The sequence below is a fragment of the Schistocerca piceifrons genome, chromosome 7, assembly GCF_021461385.2.
Source record: "Schistocerca piceifrons isolate TAMUIC-IGC-003096 chromosome 7, iqSchPice1.1, whole genome shotgun sequence".
Classification (NCBI taxonomy): Eukaryota; Metazoa; Arthropoda; class Insecta; order Orthoptera; family Acrididae; genus Schistocerca; species Schistocerca piceifrons.
Genome location: NC_060144.1, coordinates 1096742 through 1121835, shown reverse-complemented (window position 1 = coordinate 1121835; position 25094 = coordinate 1096742). Strand labels below are relative to the sequence as shown.

At 40.3% G+C, this 25094-nt stretch overlaps 1 protein-coding gene across 1 annotated transcript in view; it reads left to right on the top strand.

The window, feature by feature from the left end:
* The window catches only part of LOC124805294 (protein unc-13 homolog B), a 473759-nt gene that overhangs the window by 162052 nt on the left and 286613 nt on the right, over positions 1 to 25094 (top strand). The window contains exon 7 of the mRNA XM_047265806.1: positions 13500 to 13626. Coding sequence (XP_047121762.1) covers positions 13500 to 13626 — 127 coding nt within the window. The remainder of the gene's footprint in view (positions 1 to 13499; positions 13627 to 25094) is intronic.

Genomic DNA, 25094 nt, shown 5'->3' with positions numbered 1-25094 from the left:
CAAGCTGCTCTGAGCTTTTTGGTTAGCTTATGTTAGCTTATCAAAGTATTAATCCCATGTAAATTTGTTGTCCATCAACACAAATAAAAAAGAGAGTTGGCAGAATCATCTAGGTCAGTAACCTCTTTGAAAATCTATATTGGGCAGGCAGTTTCAAAGTGTCATTTCTATTCTTAGCTGCTATGTAATAAGAGAGGTATCAAATAGAATCAAGGAGTGAGTTACATACTTCCAAATGGTGAACATGTACCACATCATAATTAGCAGGTACTTTGAAAATGATATATTCAACTTGCAATTTTAGTAAGTCTACAACTTTTGTGTTTTGTTACGTCTGCAGTCTTTTCAGTATTTTTATCTCTTCCTCCCCCCCCCCCCCCCCCCATCTGCCCCCCCCCCCCCCCATTCTTTTCTGTTTTTCTACTGTCCACTCATGTGTTTTATTATATCTCATTTTATGTTTGCTCTTACTAGTTGCTTTCTTTTTATCAGTCTGTTTACTCAATTTCTCTCCTCATGTGACTGCTAGTATGCATTTTTATAATTGTTTCTTTCAATTGGCACATTTCTTATTTCCTCTGCAATGAATATCATATCTGCCCATTTCATGTAACAAGCCATTAGCACTTCACTTGAAGATAACTGTTGCCTTTCTTGAAATAGCATTTATAATTTTTTATGTCCTGAGTTCATTTTGCTGTTCATAATTTGAAAAAGAAGTGATGATGCCAGGTGCGCTATGTATTAGACATTCTTTGCAGTATTCGTAAACTATTGCTAACAGTGTTTGCTTAACAAGTAGTCTTTTTGTATGATAGAAAACAATGTTAAGTGTTACCAACATTCATTTCTTGTTATAAAAGTGTAAACATATAATGCTTTAAAGTTCTTTTTTCATAATTTACCACATTTTTTGACTAGAAAGATTATTATTAAACAAAACTAAAATAATATTTAACTAATGGCGTGCTACCCCTTAGCGAACTGGAGACAGAAGTAGCTGTAACCTATTCAAATAAGATTTCACATAAAATCACATTAAACAAATGTTTCATATGACTCAGTCTGGGTTTAGGTTTATGCCATTTTAATTTAATTAGTAGCGACCAATAATCTCTAATGTCAATATTTAAGTAATATTAAATGTTGGTAGGTCAGGTCTTCAACAGAGAGTAAAATGATTCCTATCAGGTAACCAACTTAAGTTTATTAATAAACTCATCTTAAGCAATTCCAGACTAATAATGATCGACAGGAAGTCTAGAAATTATTGCTTACCTCAATGTAAATGAGATTGCAGGTATACAATTAGATAATGACCATTTGTGTACCGAGTGAGGTGGCGCAGTGGTTAGCACACTGGACTCGCATTCGGGAGGACGACGGTTCAATCCCGTCTCCGGCCATCCTGATTTAGGTTTTCCGTGATTTCCCTAAATCGTTTCAGGCGAATGCCGAGATGGTTCCTTTGAAAGGGCACGGCCGATTTCCTTCCCAATCCTTTCCTAACCCGAGCTTGCACTCCGTCTCTAATGACCTCGTTGTCGACGGGACGTTAAACACTAACCACCACCACCACCACCACCATTTGTGTGTGTGTGTGTGTGTGTGTGTGTGTGTGTGTGTGTGAGTGAGTGTGTGTGGAGCAAGAGAGAGAGAGAGAGAGAGAGAGAGAGAGAGAGAGAGAGAGATAGAGAGAGAGGGCTAAAGAACACTAGGTGAAAATTTTCACTCATGTAGTTTGCAATTATAATAATTGTTACTGTAGAAATGAACATTAACAGCAACAACCGCAAGAAGCTTCTTTTTTTTATGAGGTTACCAGTTTCGGTCTATTTTAGACCACCCTCAGACCCATCACCTTGATGGTAGATGGGGGTGGTAAACAGAGCAGGCACTACAACTCCACGAATGCTAACTTACAGTCTGAAACAGACCTGTGTGTGTGCGTGTGTATGTGTGTGTGTGTGTGTGTGTGTGTGTGTGTGTGTGTGTAGAGAGAGGGGAAGGGGGGGGGGGACAGGTCAGTGGAATATAATGGGTGAAGTGAAATGAGTAGAGCCCGGAAAAATTCACATTTTGCAAAATAGATGCAAACTCTGCCTCAAAATACGAAATGCTATTTCATTGTGATTTGTATCCAGATAAACTATTTTATCAGAGATAGTTTGAAATAACTTAATTTTCTGCATATAAATATCAATAATATAACCAATTTCCTGTTACTGGTACTGTACATCGTTTGGTGAAGCCCAATTTGGAAAGATAAAGTGTGTAAGAACCTGATAGCAAAATAAAAAATGTACAAACGCAACAATCTGTCAATGTGCTCAATCGTATGGCACCATGCCAAATGGCTCCATGGCAACTGTGGTTGGTTGAATGGGCTATTTAAGATACATGCTGCGTAATACAACATAGAAGTATGGGTAGACCTACTCAGTTGTGGGAAACAGCATTTTACAACAAAGAAATGTGTAACTTTTTGCTAGCTAAAAATCAGAAGATGGTATAATTCAGACACTTTTAATGTGGAAAATTAGGCATCACATGTTTTTAACTGTGGTCACATTGAATACCCCTCAAACTATGTTGTTAACAATTCTCTGCTAACCTCAACAAAAAATTGTTCGGTAGCCATCCCGAATGTCTGGTGTTGTGCGTTGCTCATTGTTTTCTTTTCTTATTTGGAAATAAGTGAAGCAATTAATCCATGTCCATAACAGATTTTAATTAGCGTCCTTACAACACCAAACGAGACCAGCGATCCCTGTAACAGTGTCACTATGTTTACATGCAACATATGTTCTGAAAGATGAGAACCGAATTTTGGAAACCGTTTTTTGCTGTTGCTGTTGCTGAAGCAGATTTACTGGCCCATCAAGTAGATGAGGTGTAAATAGCTTCAGTCACATATTTCTACTTATCCTTTACTGCACATAAAGTTACTCCATCCATATTAGCCAAAAATTTTTAAAAACAAACAAAACCTATTAGTCCAAGCACATTTAAAAACTAGTTGCATTTACATGAAAGTGAAAATTGATTGCAGATTTGAAAAACCAGCCACCAGAAGCGGATTTCCAGAATCGATTTTGGTGTGTTACATGACCACCCAGAAGCGGTAGGCTACTGGGAAATCGGCTTACGAAATCCACTTTTGGGATCCCCATGTAAATGGAATATGTGTCAGTTTTACTGTAGTCTGCACCCCTACCAACGGCAGGTGGCACTTGTTTGTCAGCACTGCTCCTTTCCCTTCTGGCAGTCAAAATTCTAGTTTGCTTACGATCACGGCATCTGCCACTATAACCTGTGCAGCCTGCCTTCTGCACTATGCCGAATGGAAAATGAAATCTGTAACTTTTTTCAACTGTGCCAAAATCCTTTCTCTAATGCAAAAATAGAGTTACTGTATGCTAGGTTCTACTTCTATGCTATAGTGACCGACACGAAAATAATGCTTCAAGGTCATCTCGCCATATTACGACATTGCCAGTTTTTTTTTTATAGTGATAATTTCAGATGTTCATTTTGAGCAACTCTATTTTTAGTCTAGAATATGATGGAGTACTTTCCAAAAGAAAATTCTGACTATCTGCCAAGAAAGAAATTAAAACTAATGCTACAAGAAATATTTTAGAAAAATAATTTTTTACTTCAACCTGTGGTATCAACAAAATCACTAATGTAATAGGACTGAAAAAAATATATATATGAACATCCTCAAAGTTTAAAGATCCATATGCTGCATCTTTTATTTCAGAAACATAAAAGTATTCTGACATAAAAAATAAAATATTATAAGAGGTGTGAAACTGTGCCTACTACGTAGCGAAAAATGTAGTCATTGATTATTTTTCGTTCTGTAGGACCGCAAAGAAACTTCCTGTGAGAATGTTGTTAAGAAAACTACAAAATTATTTTTGGTAACATTTCAGACATCATTATTGTATCATATCTCATACAGAGGCAAATTACTTCCTCTATATTCCGTGCACAGCAGTGCGCGAGTTGTTGTAGGCCATCACCAGGAGTTTTGTTTGGACCTCTCACTTTAATATGACCTTGAATATTGCCTACTTGCCAAAAATATTTTACTGGCTGCTAATACATAGCCTTTGTCATTGCATCAATCACTCAAAATGCCAATATACACTATGTAAAAGCAACTATAGTTATTTTGCAGCCAATATTTTCTATCAAGTCAAGCAAAAAAGCAACTATAGTTATTTTGCAGCCAATATTTTCTATCAAGTCAAGCAAAAAAGCAACTATAGTTATTTTGCAGCCAATATTTTCTATAAAGTCAAGCAAAATATTTGTTTGAAAGGTTTTGTGAAACCCAAGTTTTATTTAAATTTGCTATAAGCCTATTATTCTCAGCACGCAATATGTGCTTGGTACACAAAAACCTCATTCTTACTAATGCAGTGTCCCTGTCTTGTGTTACAAATTTCGTCCATCTTTACAGTTTCTGAATTAAAAACAAAGTAGGAGGAGAAGACGGTGCATTGAAGTGACTGGCCAGAATAATCAGTTTTATCATGGACATTGCCCTGTATTTCTCTAGCCATCAGATACTATCCTCTGTCATACTAAAGTAATACAATTCTGTGTTCTAGCTTTTTGTGAAAATCGTCAAATATCATAGATTTCTATGCTCTTCTTGGAGAATCAGAATAGGTGCTGAGACTGTTCTGATGTTACTGCGCTGTTTATATATACTGTCAATATAGAAGCAGCACAACATTTTGGCATTTTATGAACTACATTACCCTTACTACGAAACAGCCAGTATATCCTTCTATGAAAACAAGGAGTTAAATTTCGAATGTACAAGTAAACCGAATGTAGTAAGATTATATCCGAATGTGAAGACATTCAATACAGGTTGTTAGGGAAAACTGTTGTTAATTAATGCAGAGTTGACAATCTTATTTTAATTGACAGTTACTGTCGAGTAAACTAATGGCCACCACTTATGATAGTTGATCTGATTCTTAAGTCTTTTTGGCACCTACAATTTCTTCCTTAGATAGGAGTTCTGCCTTCATTTCATTGACTGAAAATTAAACATTCTTTCTCTTTAACCACTCCATAATATCTGCCTTGCACCAATTTGAATGTGGCAGCTTTTCTGTCTGAATGGAGTGGTAGCTGGTGTTATACATCATGATAATTGACCCTTCTTCCAGCACAGACAGCAGTTGAATAAACTAATTCTTAAAAACTTCTCCATTCATTTCTGAATGGTAATCAGATTGGCAAGAACTTTTCCCAACATGTAAAACAAATTTGGCCTCTGGTGTGAAGCCTGTGGTTAATGAACCAGCGAGGGCGATGATTAATCGGCCACCTCTACAAGCAGGTACTTTCAAACTGCTGTTTCCTTTGGAGTCATTCCATATATACTTATTGTTATGGTTCTGTGAAACACAAGTTTCATCCAGGTACACTACAGGCCTGTTGTCTTCAGCATGCAAGGAGTGCATTGTACGCAAAAACTTTCCTCTTGCTGCCACAATGTCTCTGCATTCCATTAAGAATTTCTGTCTGTCATTACACTTCTTGAATTGGAAACCAAGGGAGTGGAGAAGATGAAGAACATAGGTCTTTGAGCCTGAGTAATTAATTTTTTCATGGAGGTCAGCCTGTATTTTTTTAGCTGTTGGATACTCTCCTCTGTTGTAATATCCAAGTACAGTTCTATGCATGAGCTCTTTCTTAAAATCGACAAAGTCAGTTGATTTCTGTTCATGTTCATATACCTTTCTTGGAGTATCGAAACCTCATTCATGTTTGGAGATTCTGCCGGTGACACAAATTTGCAAATGCAGCTTACAGTTGACTTGGAGACACCACACGCTTTAGCACTAAGTTTATGAATTTGCACAAAATTTAGGTTATTCTTTGCTTTTTCATTGTCGGGCAGATCAGTACAAAAGTTGAGTACATTTGATATGATAATTTTCGATTGCTTATGAATGTCTTTCTGCCCTTTATGCACACCGACTAAAGGAGCACTACAAGTAGGCCGTTGCTCCTACAGTGTTGTTCACCACCAAACACCCACCAAAGCACCTTTCTAAAGACAATGAGGCACTGAGATAAGACGTGAATACTCTATATAACACGGTAATACTGAGCTTTCAGCTGCTCTGTCCTACCACACTGCTGACGGTACCTACATGGCAACAGAGTCAAGAGGCAGGCGAATCACAGCCCACAGCCTCTGCTGGTGGCAGGCAGCGGCCGTGACCTTGAGGACTCTGCTTTAGTGCCGGCCACTCTAGTCAGTTCAATCTGTAGTGTTGTTAAACATAGATCTCACAGTTGTGAATGCCCATGGAAGTTCAAAATTCGTAGTCTGCAGATTGTTTAATCATTGAATTGGGCAGGAAAAGCCAAGCGATGTCCGGAAACACCTTACTTCAGTGACACATTCAGTTCACTGGCGGGAAAATACTGCTGCATTTCAACAGAACAATCATTCTTGAAAACTGAAATACTGCCAGATGGAGAAACAAAAGGTCTTTTGCAACAAAAAAGTGTGGAACTTTTGTAGAAAGCAAACAGTCCTGCGAAAAAGTACCCAGTCAGCACTTTTTTAAAGTCACTTTTCAAGAACTAATCTTGGAGAAAAGAGAACCACTTGTAGAAATATCAAAAGCTCAGATGGAAACCCAGTTCTAAGCAAAGAAGAGAAAGCAGAAAGTTGGAAGGAGCATATAGAGGGTCTACACAAGGGCAATGTACTTGAGGACAATATTATAGATATGAAAGAGCATGTAGATGAAGATGAAATGGGAGATATGATACTGCGTGAAGAGTTTGACAGAGCACTGAAAGATTTAAGTTGAAACAAGGCCCTGGGAGTAGACAACATTCAATTAGAACTACTGATAGCCATCTCTGACAAAACTCTGCTATCTCATGAGCAAGATGTATGAGACAGGCGAAATACCCCCAGACTTCAAGAAGAATATAATAATTCCAATCCCAAAGAAAGCAGGTGTTGACAGATGTAAAAATTACCGAACTATCAGTTTAATAAGCCACGGCTGCAAAATACTAACACGCATTCTTTACAGACAAATGGAAAAACTGGTAGAAGCCAACCTCGGGGAAGATCAGTTTGGGTTCTGTGGAAATGTTGGAACACGTGAGGCAATACTGACCCTTATCTTAGAAGATACATTAAGGAAAGGTAAACCTAAATTTCTAGCATTTGTAGACTTAGATAAAGTGTTTGACAATGTTGTCTGGAATACTCTTTTTCAAATTACGAAGGTGGCAGGGATAAAATACAGGGAGTGAAAGGCTATTTGCAATTTGTACGGAATCCAGATGGCAATTGTAAGAGTCAAGGGGCATGAAAGGGAAGCAGTGGCTGGGAAGGGAGTGAGACGGGGTTGTAGCTTATCCCCGATGTTATTCAATCTGTATACTGAGCAAGCATAAAGGAAACAAAAGAAAATTTCAGTGTAGGAACTAACATCCATGGAGAAGAAATAAAAACTTTGAGGTTTGCTGATGACATTGTAATTCTGTCAGAGACAGCAAAGAACCTGGAAGAACAGCAGAACGGAATGGATAGTGTCTTGAAAGGAGGATATAAGATGAACATCAACAAAAGCAAAATGATGATAATGGAATGTGTTCGAATTAAATTGGGTGATGCTGAAGGAATTAGATTAGGAAATGAGGCACTTAAAGTAGTAAATGAGTTTTGCTATTTGAGGAGCAAAATAACTGATGATAGTTGAAGTAGAGATGTTATAAAATGTAGACTGACAATGGCAAGGAAAGCGTTTCTGAAGAAGAGAAATTTGTTAACATTGAGTATAGATTTAAATGTCAGGATGTTGTTTCTGAAAGTATTTGTGTGGAGTGTAGCCATGTATGGAAGTGAAACGTGGATGATAAATAGTTTGGACAAGAAGAGAATAGAAGCTTTTGAAATGTGGTGCTACTGAAGAATGCTGAAGATTAGATGAGTAGACCACATAACTGATGAGGAGGTTTTGAACAGAATTGGGCAGAAGAGAAATTTGTGGCACAACTTGACTAAAAGAAGAGATCGGTTGGTAGGACATGTTCTGAGGCATCAAGGGATCACCAATTTAGTATTGGAGAGCAGTATGGATGGTAATAATCGTAGAGGGAGACCAAGAGATGAATACACTAAGCAGATTCAGAAGGATGTAGGTTGCAGTATGTACTGGGAGATGATGAAGCTTGCACAGGATAGAGTAGCTTGGAGAGCTGCATCAAACCAGTCTCTGGACTGAGGACCACAACAACATAACAACAACCATCTTCACTCATATAGCATGACGTTTTATATTAGCACATCTAATCATTTACAAACAAAAAGAAAAAAAAAGGTCTGTATGTTGCCAAAAATAGATGCTAAATTTTCCTGTAGAAATGAGATATATGTTTCAGGAAAAGTTTCTGCCTGTTGAGTTCAGCTGACATGAGGGAGGGAAAAGAGGGATGTGGCGGAAAGCAAGGGGGTGGGGGAATCAGTTCAAAATGGAGTATGTTATAAAGCAGCCACTATATCAACCATCTACATCTACATCTACATCTACATGACTACTCTGCAATTCACATTTAAGTGCTTGACAGAGGGTTCATCGAACCACAATCATACTATCTCTCTACCATTCCACTCCCGAACAGCGCGGGGGGGAAAAACGAACACCTAAACCTTTCTGTTCGAGCTCTGATTTCTCTTATTTTATTTTGATGATCATTCCTACCTATGTAGGTTGGGCTCAACAAAATATTTTCGCATTCGGAAGAGAAAGTTGGTGACTGAAATTTCGTAAATAGATCTCCCCATGACGAAAAACGTCTTTGCTTTAATGACTTCCATCCCAACTAATGTATCATATCTGCCACACTCTCTCCCCTATTACGTGATAACACAAAAAGAGCTGCCCTTTTTTGCACCCTTTCGATGTCCTCTGTCAATCCCACCTGGTAAGGATCCCACACCGCGCAGCAATATTCTAACAGAGGACGAATGAGTGTAGTGTAAGCTGTCTCTTTAGTGGACTTGTTGCATCTTCTAAGTGTCCTGCCAATGAAACACAACCTTTGGCTCGCCTTCCCCACAATATTATCTATGTGGTCTTTCTAACTGAAGTTGTTCGTAATTTTAACACCCAGGTACTTAGTTGAATTGACAGCCTTGAGAATTGTACTGTTTATCGAGTAATCAAATCCAATGGATTTCTTTTGGAACTCATGTGGACCACCTCACACTTTTCGTTATTTAGCGTCACCTGCCACCTGCCACACCATACAGCAATCTTTTCTAAATCGCTTTGCAACTGATACTGGTCTTCGGATGACCTTATTAGACGGTAAATTACAGCATCATCTGCGAACAACCTAAGAGAACTGCTCAGATTGTCACCCAGGTCATTTATATAGATCAGGAACAGCAGAGGTCCCAGGATGCTTCCCTGGGGAACACCTGATATCACTTCAGTTTTACTCGATGATTTGCCGTCTATTACTACGAACTGCGACCTTCCTAACAGAAAATCACGAGTCCAGTCACACAACTGAGACGATACCCCATAGGCCCGCAGCTTGATTAGAAGTCACTTGTGAGGAATGGTATCAAAAGCTTTCCGGAAATCTAGAAATATGGAATCAACTTGAGATCCCCTGTCGATAGCGGCCATTACTTTGTGCAAATAAAGAGCTAGCTGCGTTGCACAAGAACAATGTTTTCTGAAACCATGCTGATTATGTATCAATAGAGCGTTCCCTTCGAGGTAATTCATAATGTTTGAATACAGTATATGCTCCAAAACCCTACTGCGTACCGATGTCAATGATATAGGTCTGTAGTTAGATGGATTGCTCCTACTACCCTTCTTAAACACTGGTGCGACCTGCGCAATTTTCCAATCTGTAGGTACAGATCTATCAGTGAGCGAGCGGTTGTATATGATTGCTAAGTAGGGAGCTATTGTATAAGCGTAATCTGAAATGAACCTAATCGGTATACAATCTGGGCCTGAAGACTTGCCCGTATCAAGCGATTTGAGTTGCTTAGCAACCCCTAAGGTATCTACTTCTAAGAAACTCATGCTAGCAGCTGTTCGTGTTTCAAATTCTGGAATATTCCTTTCGTCTTCCCTGGTGAAGGAATTTCGGAAAACTGCGTCAATAACTCTTTAGCGACACAGTCATCGGTAACAGTACCAACGGCACTGCGCAGCGAAGGTATTGACTGCGTCTTGCCGCTTGTGTACTTTACATACAACCAGAATTTCTTCGAATTTTCTACCAAATTTTGAGACAATGTTTCGTTGTGGAACCTATTAAAGGCATCTCACATTGAAGTCCGTGCCAAATTTCGCGCATCTGTAAATTTTAGCCAATCTTTGGGATTTTGTGTTCTTCTGAACTTCACATGCTTTTTCCGTTGCCTCTGCAACAGCGTTCGGACCTGTTTTGTTTACCACGGGGGATCAGTTCCATCTCTTACCAATTTATGAGGTATGAATCTCTCAATTGCTGTTGCTACTATATCTTTGAATTTGAGCCACATCTCGTCTACATTTGCATAGTCAGTTCGGAAGGAATGGAGATCGTCTCTTAGGAAGGCTTCTAGTGGCACTTTATCCGCTTTTTTAAATAAAATTATTTTTCTGGTGGATTTGGAAGAAACTGTATTGAGCCTAGCTACAACGACCTTGTGATCACTAATCCCTGTATCAGTCATGATGCTCTCTATCAGATCTGGATTGTTTGTGGCTAAGAGGTCAAGTGTGTTTTCGCAACCAAATTCTGATGTGTCTGCCATTGACAAAATATTGAGTGCATGGCAATGCTCTAATAGTAGATGGTGGTGGGTAGTTGCCTAGAAGAGGTGCTACACTTGTGTCTGCTGTAGGTATGTGACCTATGCAACAATGTGTCACGTGAGTCTTGGATCTGGAATATTAGTGGCATATGGACAGGCAGGCATGTAATGCAACTTAGGTGAAAAACATGATTCAGTTGTTCCTTTGTTAGATGTCATTGATTGATATTGTGATTATCTCTTGCTGAGTCTTGGCTCGAGATATATTCTCTCCATAAACATTTTCACACATTCCAAAAGAGAATTATGCTGCCCACTCCACTCACTGAAAATGTATCTCTTCCTAACCTCGTGCTTGAACCCCCATCCTGATAGATCATACCTCTCCTGATGACCCGGATGCAAGTTTATCTTTTGTATGTGAAGTATGATTTTCTGGTCAATTGAGTGTCATGTATGTTCAATCATTAACATAGTGGTGATAATGCTGCAGAAATTGTTGTATCCATGGTTCATTGAATAAAAATGCAATGTGATAAAGTGTTATCTTACAGGAATACCACACCAAAACTGTGAGAAGGGAACTAGATCTGTCTGTACAGTAACTTAGCAGTTGGCTCCATCAATGCATGGTGGAAATTGAAGACTGGACATTAGGTTGTATGGCCATCTTTATTGGGCATCTGTGTAGATTATTCACCACAGAGGGGAAAATGTAAAAAATTGTGAATCTGACACAGGTCATTGGGTTACATGAATCTCCTGTCTGGAAGCCACTACATTTATTTCACCAGTGATCTTTGTCTGTCTCGAAGCCACTACATTTATTTCACCAGTGATCAAACATCATTGCAATCAGACTTGTTTCACAAGCTGAAGCACAGTTGTTTGGAATTGATGACATAATCTGATGTACTTTCCACCAATGTATTGCATGGTCAAGTATGATGGTTATCATAAGTTGAACTAATATCTTAGACCTGTTATTATCAGCCCGGAAGTTTTAAGTGAAGACCTGTTATTATAGTCTGTTATTGTGCTAACATTGTCAGGGTCCTGTGTTCATGCCATAGAGATCTGTATCCTTGCTTTCTGTTGCATGACTGCAAGGTTCTGTTACCTATTCACAGTGTACACAACACTCAGGTAATCACTGCGTTCATATACTCATATATCCACTGGTAGCTCATTCAATATCACAGGAGTCAGACGATAAGGTAATCCAGCCAGTAACAGCCCAGCAGTATTGCTGCCTTCAAGTTTATCCATTATTTTTAATGCTGCCTCCATTTGTAATGTGGGAACCATACTGACAGTAACATCTTCTTTTACTCAAGAAGCATTGTTGCAGTGGTAGCACATAAAGAGTTGTGATCACTGTTATGCACACTCATGAGCAGAAAAATTGTCTTTGTAATGATATGGAGATCTCAATATCACACACTGTAAATTTCAAGCTTGGAATCCATTCTTTGCACATTTTACAGTTTGCATAAACAGCTTAGTGTGGAATGTTTGACCCCATAAAAAACAGCATCAATTTTCATTTATGTGATTATAGTATGTCATAATGCTTCATCACTGAATTTATGGTCAGTCCATTGTATCTTAAGACCCCGTCTTGTTGAGACTAAGTTGGGATTAATCGTTGTTTAACAAAGACCTGTATGAGGTATCAATCTCTACCCTTTGTGTATTTTAAAGGCAGAACTTAAAAATAGAGACTGCCAGTTGTTTCCATATCTCAAAAAATCATCTGTGTACTAGTTAATGAATTTGTCATAGTACTAATGGTAGTATAAAGGAATCAGATGGTAACAATTAGTAGTTGGACATCTCTCATCATTGGCCATTTATTTTGATATGGAATGGTTCCAGTTGCAGTTCCAGTCATTAAAAAGCAGGTGCTTTCTCCTCTCTCTTGTGCATAACATGTTCTGCTGGGTGTCATATGATGGGAATTCATTTTTCTTTTCAGCAGTAGTTTACTTTCTTCCTCAGTATTCAGACTATTACTGTTGTTAACTACAGTGAATTTTGTAATAAATGTTATCTCTTGTAGTATAATATCAATCATAAATAAAATAAATTAAAGATAAACCTAGATAGTTTGGAATGGAAAATAAACCTCTGGCTCCTGACTACCAGAAATCTGTGTAGGGCACTTCCTTATATCACTTCACGATTCAGAATACTGAGTAATTACATAACATTAAATAAAGATATTCTGTAAAAGATATTAAATACCAATGAGATCTTTTATGATCAATAAGAATACTCATGTGTAAAGCTTAGAACTAACATGTATTTTCCACAATAAAACAGGAGTGAATAAGGCATATCCATTTAAATAGCACTTTTTCGCTCTGCATTTTGTATTTGTCTCCACATACCTTCTTTCATTTGTTTGTTAATGCTTTATATGTTTTTCTCTTTCTGTTTTATTTGGTTTATATTGATCAATGTCAGATAGCAACCATTTACATCTCTGATTGAAGTGTATAAGTTTATAGTATTGAACATTATTTAGCAAAAAATATTTAAATTGCTCCAACAAATGAATACATAGCCAGAAATGTGTTAATGTAGTTCCAAATAAATGTTTATCATATCAGTTGTATAACATCAACAAGGAGAGAAACATTCAAATTACTTATTACAGTGAATGTCACAACTCATCAGATCGTATCAAAGTCCGAGTGTGGGATGAAGATAATGATCTCAAATCCAAACTGAGGCAGAAACTTACACGAGAATCAGATGATTTTCTTGGACAGACTATTATTGAGGTAATGTAAAAACAAAAAACAAAAAAAATTGTTATAATACCAGCATTAATTATTATTCAGTAAATAGTGAAGCAGCTTTGTGCCTATTTCAATATAGCAGAATATACTCTTAGTTGTAAGATATACAAAATTTAGTTTTCTAACTATCTAATTAACAATTTACAGATAAATTGTTGTGTGATATATTTCAGCAAGTAATGGTTTATCACACTTTTTTCCCTGATACTTTTGGCCCATCATTATTTGTCTGGAATTGCACTTTATGAATTTTTATCAAACTATGAAGTGTGAAGTTTTCAGTTGATTTTATGCAATGGGTAATTTGTATGTCAAACAAAAATAGCAAAATTTTCAGAAATGATAGCCTCATTTCTCATACTATTTGTATATAACTGATGTAGAAGGGAGATTAGAAGGAGTTATTGTTATTATTTTGGTGATTTCTTTCAAGTCTTGCAATTTGATAATGTTAAAGTAAGCCTGATTTCATATCTTTGCTATGAACAATAAAAACTATTTTTAGCATCAGACTTTTATATTATCTGATATGATAAAAAGATTCATTGGATTACTTACAATGGAAGAATGAAGTAAATAGCATTTTTACTTCATAATGGTAATGGAAATGCTTGGATGGAGCAGTACATAAAATAAGGCCATTCAGCTGTAGCAGATTGATGCATGCAGCAGAGATGCACGTAACAGAAAACAGCATTCATACTTGCTTTCGAGCACTGTCTCTTTTTCTAGCAAAAGTACACATGTTCACACATACAATCATACAGACACCCAAATACATGCTCCTGTGAGCATTGTAAGACTGATTATTGATATTCAGTTATCGAAAGCAGTTGCCCGAGCTAATGTGGTTAGGGAGTAGGGAAGGACACAAGGAGGAAGTAGTGGGAAAGAGACAGGTCTTTGGACAGATGACTCTGCAGTTGTACATCAAGACAAAGAGAGTACAGAGGCTGGAGCTAGAAAAGATGTAGGAGGAGGGAGAGAGGGAAATGGAGGGGTGGGGGAGAGGTGAGGATGAAGAGAGAGAATGGAGAGGAGGAGGAGAGAGAGGGGAAAGGGGGAGAAATGCCTACATTGGATGAGGGAAGGGGTGGTGGTGGGGGGGAGGGGTGATTGAAGAAGGCAGTGTGTGATCTGGGTGGAGAAGGAGTGTTGTGGAAAGAAGATGGAAATGAAAACTTAAGATGTGGGAGTAGGAACAAGTTAGCAAAGATTTAGGCCAGGAAGATTGTGAGAGACAGTTCCCATCTTTGTAGTTCCGAGAAACTAGTTCTGGTTGGGAGTATCCAAATGACCCATGCAGTGAAATAGCTGTTGAAGTCATTTACGTTTTGGTGTGCACCATGTTCAGCAACTAGATGATTAAATTTGCAGACGGCCACAGTTTAGTGATAGCCATTCATGTGAGTAGGTAGCTTGTTACTTGCCATGCCCACATAAAGTGCCATACAGTAATTGCAGCACAGCTGATATATAACATGACTGCTTCCATATGTAGCCCTGCCTTTTATTGGCCTGTGATAAGATGTGGCTGGTGGGTGTATGGAAATGACCTATCATGTTCAGTATTGGGACTAGTATTATATTAGGAATGGAGAAGATATTCTGTAGGTTGGGTGTGCAACTGAAAACTACTTTGGGGATAGTGGGTGGGATTTTTGGTAGGATATTCCACATCTCAGGGCATGACAAGAGGTAATTGAATCCGTTTGGAGGATGTGGTTGAACTTTTCCAGACCAAGGCGATACTGGGTGATCAGAGGAATGCTGGTCAGTGGATGGTTAGGAGGTTTCCTGTTCTCAGAGGAGCAGATGGCATTGAAGACTTGTTTGGGTATAAGCTGGACAGAAGATTGTCTGTTGGTAAAGATGCTGGTGAGTGAGGTTATTAGTATATATTGAGAGCTCCAGCTTTCCACTACAGATGCAACATCCACAGATGGGGAGGCTATAAGGAAAAGACTTTTTCACATGGGATGGGTGACAGCTGTCAAAGAGGAGGTATTATTGGTGATTGGTGCACTTCATATGTGAGCAGGTGCTGAGGTTCTGGGGGGAAGAGCAAAGATTGTCTCTGTCATGAATTCAGATCATGAAAATGTCATCATTGAATCTTAACCAGAAAAGGGGTTTTAGGCATTGATCAATAGGAATATTTTCTCCATAATTGGGCACACAAAGGTGACATGTGGGTTTCCGCAGCAATGCCATGGGTTTCTTCATAGATTAGGCCTACAGAAATGAAATAATTGTCAGTCAGGATGCGGTTGACCAGAAGGGTCAGAAAAGAGGAGGTAGGTTTGATATCAGGAGGACTCTGGGAAAGGTAGCATTCCATGACTGAATGGCATAGGTATAGGGGATGTTACTCTGTGACCACATTGGATCCATAGTAAGGAGTCTAGTGGCGACAGGGCAGGAACTGTGGGAAGACGGTTAAGGAACTGGGCAATGGCTTGGATGTAGGATGGGAGTATATGGACAACAGTTTAGAGGTGTTGATCAAAAGAGGCAGAGGTTCATTCTGACAGAGCATTGTACCCATCAACAATAGGGCAGTCAGTTGGGAGACCCATGGAGTTTGGGTTTGTGGAGTGGGTAAAAGGTGTGAGTGTGGGGGGTTGCGGGTGTGAGAAGGGAGATGGATTCAGGTTTCAGGTTTTGGGATGGAAAAGGAGCTGCTGGAGGTCATGTTGCACTTGTCAATGGTATCATGGTCATAAAGTTGTATGCAGATGTGTCAGAAAGTTGACGAAGACCTTGAGTCACATACACTCCTGGAAATGGAAAAAAGAACACATTGACACCGGTGTGTCAGACCCACCATACTTGCTCCGGACACTGCGAGAGGGCTGTACAAGCAATGACCACACGCACGGCACAGCGGACACACCAGGAACTGCGGTGTTGGCCGTCGAATGGCGCTAGCTGCGCAGCATTTGTGCACCGCCACCTTCAGTATCAGCCAGTTTGCCGTGGCATACGGAGCTCCATCGCAGTCTTTAACACTGGTAGCATGCCGCGACAGCGTGGACGTGAACCGTATGTGCAGTTGACGGACTTTGAGCAAGGGCGTATAGTGGGCATGCGGGAGGCCGGGTGGACGTACCGCCGAATTGCTCAACACGTGGGGCGTGAGGCCTCCACAGTACATCGATGTTGTCGCCAGTGGTCGGCGGAAGGTGCACGTGCCCGTCGACCTGGGACCGGACCGCAGCGACGCACGGATGCACGCCAAGACCGTAGGATCCTACGCAGTGCCGTAGGGGACCGCACCGCCACTTCCCAGCAAATTAGGGACACTGTTGCTCCTGGGGTATCGGCGAGGACCATTCGCAACCGTCTCCATGAAGCTGGGCTACGGTCCCGCACACCGTTAGGCCGTCTTCCGCTCACGCCCCAACATCGTGCAGTCCGCCTCCAGTGGTGTCGCGACAGGCGTGAATGGAGGGATGAATGGAGACGTGTTGTCTTCAGCGATGAGAGTCACTTCTGCCTTGGTGCCAATGATGGTCGTATGCGTGTTTGGCGCCGTGCAGGTGAGCGCCACAATCAGGACTGCATACGGCCGAGGCACACAGGGCCAACACCCGGCATCATGGTGTGGGGAGCGATCTCCTACACTGGCCGTACACCACTGGTGATCGTCGAGGGGACACTGAATAGTGCACGGTACATCCAAACCATCATCGAACCCATTGTTCTACCATTCCTAGACCGGCAAGGGAACTTGCTGTTCCAACAGGACAATGCACGTCCGCATGTATCTCGTGCCACCCAACGTGCTCTAGAAGGTGTAAGTCAACTACCCTGGCCAGCAAGATCTCCGGATCTGTCCCCCATTGAGCATGTTTGGGACTGGATGAAGCGTCGTCTCACGCGGTCTGCACATCCAGCACGAACGCTGGTGCAACTGAGGCGCCAGGTGGAAATGGCATGGCAAGCCGTTCCACAAGACTACAGCCAGCATCTCTACAATCGTCTCCATGGGAGAATAGCAGCCTGCATTGCTGCGAAAGGTGGATATACACTGTACTAGTGCCGACATTGTGCATGCTCTGTTGCCTGTGTCTATGTGCCTGTGGTTCTGTCAGTGTGATCATGTGATGTATCTGACCCCAGGAATATGTCAATAAAGTTTCCCCTTCCTGGGACAATGAATTCACGGTGTTCTTATTTCAATTTCCAGGAGTGTAGTTACTAAGACTCATGACCACAGTGGTGTAGACTTTGTCCATGGGAAGTATGATAGAGTCTGAATTTATGAGGTAATGACAGCTGTGTATTCTATAAGAGTGATGTTAGATACACTAGAGAAGGATTTAAGATAGGAAGGTGAGGCCAAGTTTGAAGCGAGGAATCCTTCAATGATTACCAGGGGATGACTGGGTGGGAGGAGAGGATGATTACAAATCTTCTGTGCCATCTCCTTCTCTGACACCAGTAAATCTGTTATCCAGCCACCGACTAGCACTCCTCTGACCAGCCAGTATCACCCTGGCCTCAAAAAGGTCCAGCCACATTAATAAGTGCCATACCACAGGTTCCCAGTCTCACGGTGTCCAGTGCACTTTCCGTTCTATAATACTTTAACATACTCTATGCTATGCTAATTTGCTGCAAAACTTAACTGTAAGCCATTTCAAGTGTTCATTTTTCAATCCAGTCAATGAAGGAAAATTAGGGGAAAAATTCATGTAGTAAATACTTTTGTATAGTGATAGGAGAGAGTGCCATGAACAAGATACTAAAATCCTTACTGATGGAGTGTGTGTGTCAGCGGAGGGGTGGAGGTGTCATTTAAAGGTACTGGTTTCTCTTTTTTTTTGTGTGTACCAAATCTAAGTTATAAATTGTGTTCTGTGGGTGTAACAGAGTGGAAAGGTGGGGTTGGAGGTCAGGAAACTGAGGGAAGATAGGGTACTGGATTATGTTCATGCACTGTCCTTCTCCATAGGTCTGCAAACTGAAAATTGAGCATATGATTTCCTTCTCTATCTACTCTGCTACATCACAAGTAGCAACTGCATTGTGTTTCACAAAGTTATACTAACCCTCAACAGTGCACCTTATGACATGTGCAGACATACCGCGGGGAGGGAGGGGTGGGGGATGTACTTAAATCTCCGCAGACTATACAACACTGTTAGAAGGGAAATTGATCCTTAGTTATCCTGTACATTATCTGTAGTGTTCTTCCAGGAAAGGCAGCCTCCCTCACTACAAGTGCTGCTCACTTTTCAGCTTACAGACAACTTATATCTCCACAGCATTTCCTATTCAATTGTCTGATGTGAGTAGACAAAATAACTTCACTGAGCTTGTATTTATATAGTGGAATTATTTTCAGTTTATTGAATCGGTACTTAGATCCAGTTTTTAATGGTCCACTCTCCTCAGTCAGCATGTAAAATAAGCAGTTTTTACAATTTTTTGGTAAAATTTAATGAAGCACTCAACATAAATCAATTTGCACATTTTACTGATTCTTGGACATTTTTGATGTTTTAAAGAAATTCAGTCATCATTAGGCCCCCAATCAGATGAGTTAAAAGTTGCTTTGCCCAAAATGAGGTGTGTCCATGATGAAAGTCCTGTAATCTACAAATCTTATCTGAAATAAAAAACAAAAAAAACAAAAATGTTAATCTGTAGGATATTATGCACAAACTAATAGCACAGTTTTACTAAACTTGAAAAAATAATAAAATGGTGGACATTTCAAGAAAAGATGTAATTTTGTCATATGTTTCAGGTCACTGTTTTGGAAATAACTAATGAATAAATTAAAATAAAAAATTCGACATACACCGTATCTCAAGCTGATGGAATGGGTTGCAGGCACAGTGAATCACTTAGTGATGACTGAATTTCTTTAAAAAAATCAGAAAATGCTGTCCAAGAATCAATAAATAATGTGAAAAACAATTCATACTGATTGCTTCATCAGTTTAAAAAAATCATAAAACTGCTATTTGTTAAAGCTGACTGGCGACAATGAGCCCTTAAGTAATCTTTTATGTAAAACTCCTTTGCTGTAAAGAGTTTAAGTTGTAAGTGTGATGATGTCAGCGACCTGTGTAATGTTAGTGGGAAATTCTATGATCTACCTTTCGTCGTACTTCGATTGTAAGTGTGATGATGTCAGTGACCTGTGTAATGTTAGCTTAGGTGTTAATTTTGATAATTTGTTTTCAACACACTTTGCTTGAAGACAGATATTAATTTTATGCTGTTTAAATAATATTTTTAATTATCTGTGATTTTTTCCATCCCCAGCAACATGGAAACTATTGCTCCTAGAGATAAAATGAATAGGACCTTTTTTGTAGATAATTTACTGTAGTTTAATTTTGTGCTGGAAACATTTTCACTATAAGCTGCAGTTTTTGAGTTATTCAAGAAAAGCATGAAAATTTCACTCCCCAATGCACAAATCCTTTCAGTCAGGATTTTTAGTGTGTTGTTCATTATACTCCCCCCTACCAGTGTACAAAATTTGTGACTACACAATTTTTCCCCCAGTCAGCATCTTTTTGGTCTTTGTTGAACTGGGCAGTAGGATCATATTGTATGATTGCATGTTTTTGCTTTCTGTTGCATATGTCAGTTTACTGAAAGACTTGCACCAGGCCACAGAGCCACATAAAATTATTATTATTATTATTATTGTTGAGCATATTTATTTACGAGCCCATTTCTACTTGTTTTTTCTGTGAAAACATGTTATGACCTTCCTTCTAACTTCCTTTATAGTATCTACCATTTATTTCTGTTATACTTCAATATTTTTTCACCTCTTATTTTTAACTTTGTTTCAGTCACTCCAACGATGTAGGAAAAGGTAGAGTGCTGCTTATGATAAAGATGGCATATTAAGCTGCAGACAGGCACAATTAAAAGACACTTACACAAAGTTTTTGCCACAGTCTTCACCAGAAAAAGAAAATTGCAAGCCATTCATTCACACAAGCTAGCACACTTCACATGCAGAATGGAAGCAGCAATCTGTAGGAGGCTGGGAAGGGGGAGGAGATAGTAATGTACAGATGGTGGGAGGGGGGGTGGAGCACTGTCTGGTGGAGTGTGTAGGGACTTGAGTGCCAACATGCGCAGTGTCAGGAGGTTGTGGGGCAAGGAGGTGGGGAAAACAGAGCAAAAAAGGAGAGGACTGGAGAAAGATAGGTAGGTACATTAGCAGAGGGCAGCAAACAAAGAGGGTGGGAGATGAGAATGGAATGTCCCTTATTTCAAGGTGTGTAGATAGATAATCAAAGCCCTATCGGAGCAATGGTTCAGTTGTTCCAGTCGGTGATGCTATTGGGAGATGAAGAGGCTGGTTCTTGGGGGTGTGGGGGGAAATGGCACTGTAGATCTGTTTGCAGACTGGGTCTGAGGGATACTGCATGTCTGTGAAGGCCTTGGTGAGACTCTCAGCATACTGGGCAAGACAGTTCCTGTCACTGCAGTTATGCTGTCCTCAGGTGGCCATGCTGTATGGGAGGGACATTTTGGTGTGATAGGGATGACAGCTGTTGAAATGCAGATACTGTTGGTGGTTGGTGGATTTAATGTGGGCAGGGTTGCAGATAGAGCCATTAGAGAGGAGGATGTCAATGTCTAGGAAGGTAGCATGCTGTTTTGAGGAGGATCAGGTGAAGCAGATGGGAGAGGTGTTAAGGTTGTGAAGGAATGAAGATAGATTGTCTTGGCCCTAAGTACAGATCCTTAAGACATCATCAATGAAATTTGGTTAGCGATCCAGGAGGTAAAGGGGTGGGATTGGTGGATGGTCAGTGAAGGAAGTGGTTGGTGCGTTTGTCATGGGAGACCAGACTACTGGTGATTTCTTGGAGGTGCTGGTCAATGAGGACCAAAATTCTTTCAGTGGGGGCACAACAACCAGCCACAAAGAGGCATCCAGGATTGTTGGGTTTATGGATTTTGAGGAACATGTAGAAGCTGGATGTGCAGGTGTCATAGGGGTGAGGAGAGAAATGGATTCAGAGGAGAGTTTCTGGGAAGAGCTTAAGGCTTTAAGCAGGATTGGAGGTTGTGTTGGACTTCTGGGATGGCATCACTCTGGCAGAGTTTATAGGTGGAGGAGCCCGATAATTGCCGAAGGCTTTTTGCCATATAGTAACTGCGACTCTTAACAACAGTGGTGGAACCTTTGTCTACAGGTAGGATGATTAGAATAGGAATTGTTTTGAGGCTATTCTTGCTTTGCTGAAAGGTTGGTGTTCTGAGGAGGGGACCTGGGGAAGGATAGTGAGGCTATGTTGGAGGTAAAGAATTCCTGGAAGGTGGCCAGTGGGTGGTCACCTGGAAGGGGAGAAGAATCATGGTTGGATGGTGGTATGAATTGGAGGAGGTAGGGTTCAGTATTGGAATTAGGTTGGTTTTGGTTGGAGGGATTGGTGGCAAAGAAGTATTTTTAATTCCAAGAAGTGGGAGAAGGAGAATAGGTATTTGGAAAATCCAGCATGGTGAAATTTGGGTGTAGGCTAAAGGTGAGACTTTCAGATAGTATTGAAACATCTGTGTTAACTGAGGATTTTGGTGGAAAGGTTAACAAATGTGTTACAGACATTTTTTCAGCTCTGAATTTGGTGGAGTGTTGATAGAGATTTTTGGGAAAGATGGCTAGGCAGGGTTTAGGTGCTGTGAGGTATAATCAAGAAGGAAGTCAGTGGGTAAAATACAGGTTGGACAGGGCCGCTGTGAGGTGGCAGTGGGATGTCACCAGGTGGGATTAATTGCTATGGAGGTGGTGTTCGGAATGTTCATCCAGGTGCTGGAGAGCAAGGGATTCAATTTCAGAAATGTGATGTGTGAAGCAGGGATTGCACAGTAGCAGTACCGTGCAGATGCAGGAGAGGTGGTTCTGGGTTTGCTAGTGCCATGGAGATGTGTTTTTGCAGTACCAGAATTGTGAGTGTTAGGAACTTGCAGAATCTGAAAATGTGAAGGTCATTGTGAAAGGAGGAGTGGGAACAAGAAAAAAGGATTTTTTTTTATTAGGCAGTTAGGTGAATTCCATAGTTTAGGCAGCATTTAAGGAATAGTATTTGGGACTGGATTTTAGCCAGTCACTCCTGTTGTCTCCCAGTCATCCAACCACCATTACCTTTGTGTTCTACCTACAGCATTTCTGAAAAATTCTCCTCTGCCCCAGCAAACCTCCAATTAAATATCATTTTTCTGAAATCTTGTCTGACACATGGTATTCCACCTAATGGGCTTACCACTAAAACTGGCATCCCAGGTTGTCCCTCAGCCTACTGCAAGGGCCTTCACTTCAATTTCCACCAGTCCCTCAACATCACCAATATGGTCCTTCATAATTATGCAATCCAAGTTCAGACCATAATTGACAGCCCTGCTCCTTTTGCAAAATCCTTTTATGCTGTGACCAAAACTTTGCGAGCATTGTCACAGCAATAGAAACTCTTACCTTCCAACAGTTGGAACAAAGTTCCCAGCACCATCTGAGAAAGCTGTCCCAGCTACTCCTGTCTCATGTCTGCAATGGACTACCTCTAGACAATAAAGAGCCTGGAAGTCTGATCCAACCCTCCTATCAACCCCTTGCAACTCCTCAACCATGTCTTGCTGGCTTACTCTGTCTACCATATCCCCAAAAGGTTTCTCCTCTCTCCATGAATCACATTGCTCCTTAAGATTCATCCTGTAACACTGTTGCGAATCTTTTTGCCAAAACTCTGTCCCCTGCAGAGGTCTCAGTACTTTCTAGGCCCACTAATCCTAACTTATACATACTCAAAAAACCCTATTGTTTGTTCCATTGTGGCTGTTGGCAGTTGTCTCACAGAATGGACCTCTGCCTTTGTTGGCCAGCATTTCCAAGCTATTGTCCATAACCTCTTCTCCCGTATGCAAGATAATGCTCTTCCTTTCACCACTTTTCCCCAGTTCCTGTCCTGTTAGAATCAGAAACCTTGTTGGTCACTGTGAATGTAAAGTCTTTGTACACCAACTTCCCCCAAGCTTATGACCCTGTGGCCATGGAATACTATGTTTCCCAGTGTCCCCCTGTTACCAGACCCACTACCTCATTCCTAATGGCCCTGGCCAACCACATTCCAACCCACAATATATAAACATATCCATGGTACTGCCGTGAATACTTTTTTATGAGCCATTTGAAGTAATTTTTCATATCCAATCAACACTTAAAACCCCTTGTCTGGACCAGATTCATTGATGACTTTTTCATGATCTGGACACATAGCAGAGACAACCTTTCCTCTTAATTCCATAACTTCAACACCTACTTACAAATCCACTTCACCTGATCCTTCTCAACTCAGTGAGCCACCATGTTAATCTCCATCTCTGAAATGGTTCCATAAATACCTCTGTTCACATCGAGTGCATCAACCACTAGCAGTACCTCCACTATGACAGCAGTCACCTGTTCATTGTCAAAAGTCTTCCTTACAGTGTTGCCATCCATGAATTCCACATCTGCTGTGGAAATCATAAGTTTTGTAAATATGTCAATAATGTTGCCACAGTAGTTACTGACAGATAATATACTATCCATCTCATCCATAAACAAATATTCAGTGCTATATGCTCCTCTGACACCAGTAAACCTGTTAACCAGCCATCAACCGGCATTCCTCTGATCACCCAGTATCACCCTGGCTTTGGAAAGCTCAACCATATCTTCCACTAGGACTTCAGTTACCTTTCATCATGACCTGAGATGAGGAATATCCTAACCAAAATCCTACCCACAATGCTCAAAGTAGTATTCTCACCCCTATTGAAACTGCAGAACATCCTTGTCCATTCCTATTACAATCCTGCTCCCAATCTTGCAATCCATGTGTCATTCCCTTGTAGATGTCCCAGGTAGGAGACAGTTCCCATATACCTTCCGACTCCCTCATACTACAGTCCATTTCTGAGGTAGTTACTATCCTATAAAAGGCAGGACCATGTGTAAAAGGAATCATGTTATAAATCAGTTATGGTGCAATCACTGTGCAGCATTCTCTATGCTCATTACTTGTAACTGGCTGTCTACTCTCATGAATGGTCACTGCTGAACTGTGGCTAATCACAATGTTGACCATCTAAATGCTGAACTTGCTGTGATCCACAGCATAGCCTAAATGACTTTAACAGCTTCTTCAGTCCACACGATCAGCTCTTGACAAGTTTTTGTTTATAGTAACTCCAAGAAATTTGACAGTCTGCAGTAATCAATTCTTTTCTTTGTAATGTAACTGTAATATTCAGTATGTGGCAGAAATATGAAGCAGCCAGAAAGGAAGGAGGAAATGAAATAAAACTTTGTGGGTTGAGAGGATGTGGTGTTCTTTCAGTGATTACAGAATTGAGACAAATTTCCAAAGAAACTGGCAGTGTGTCTCCATCTACCACTATGATGTTGCACCTCTCTAGTCTGTAAA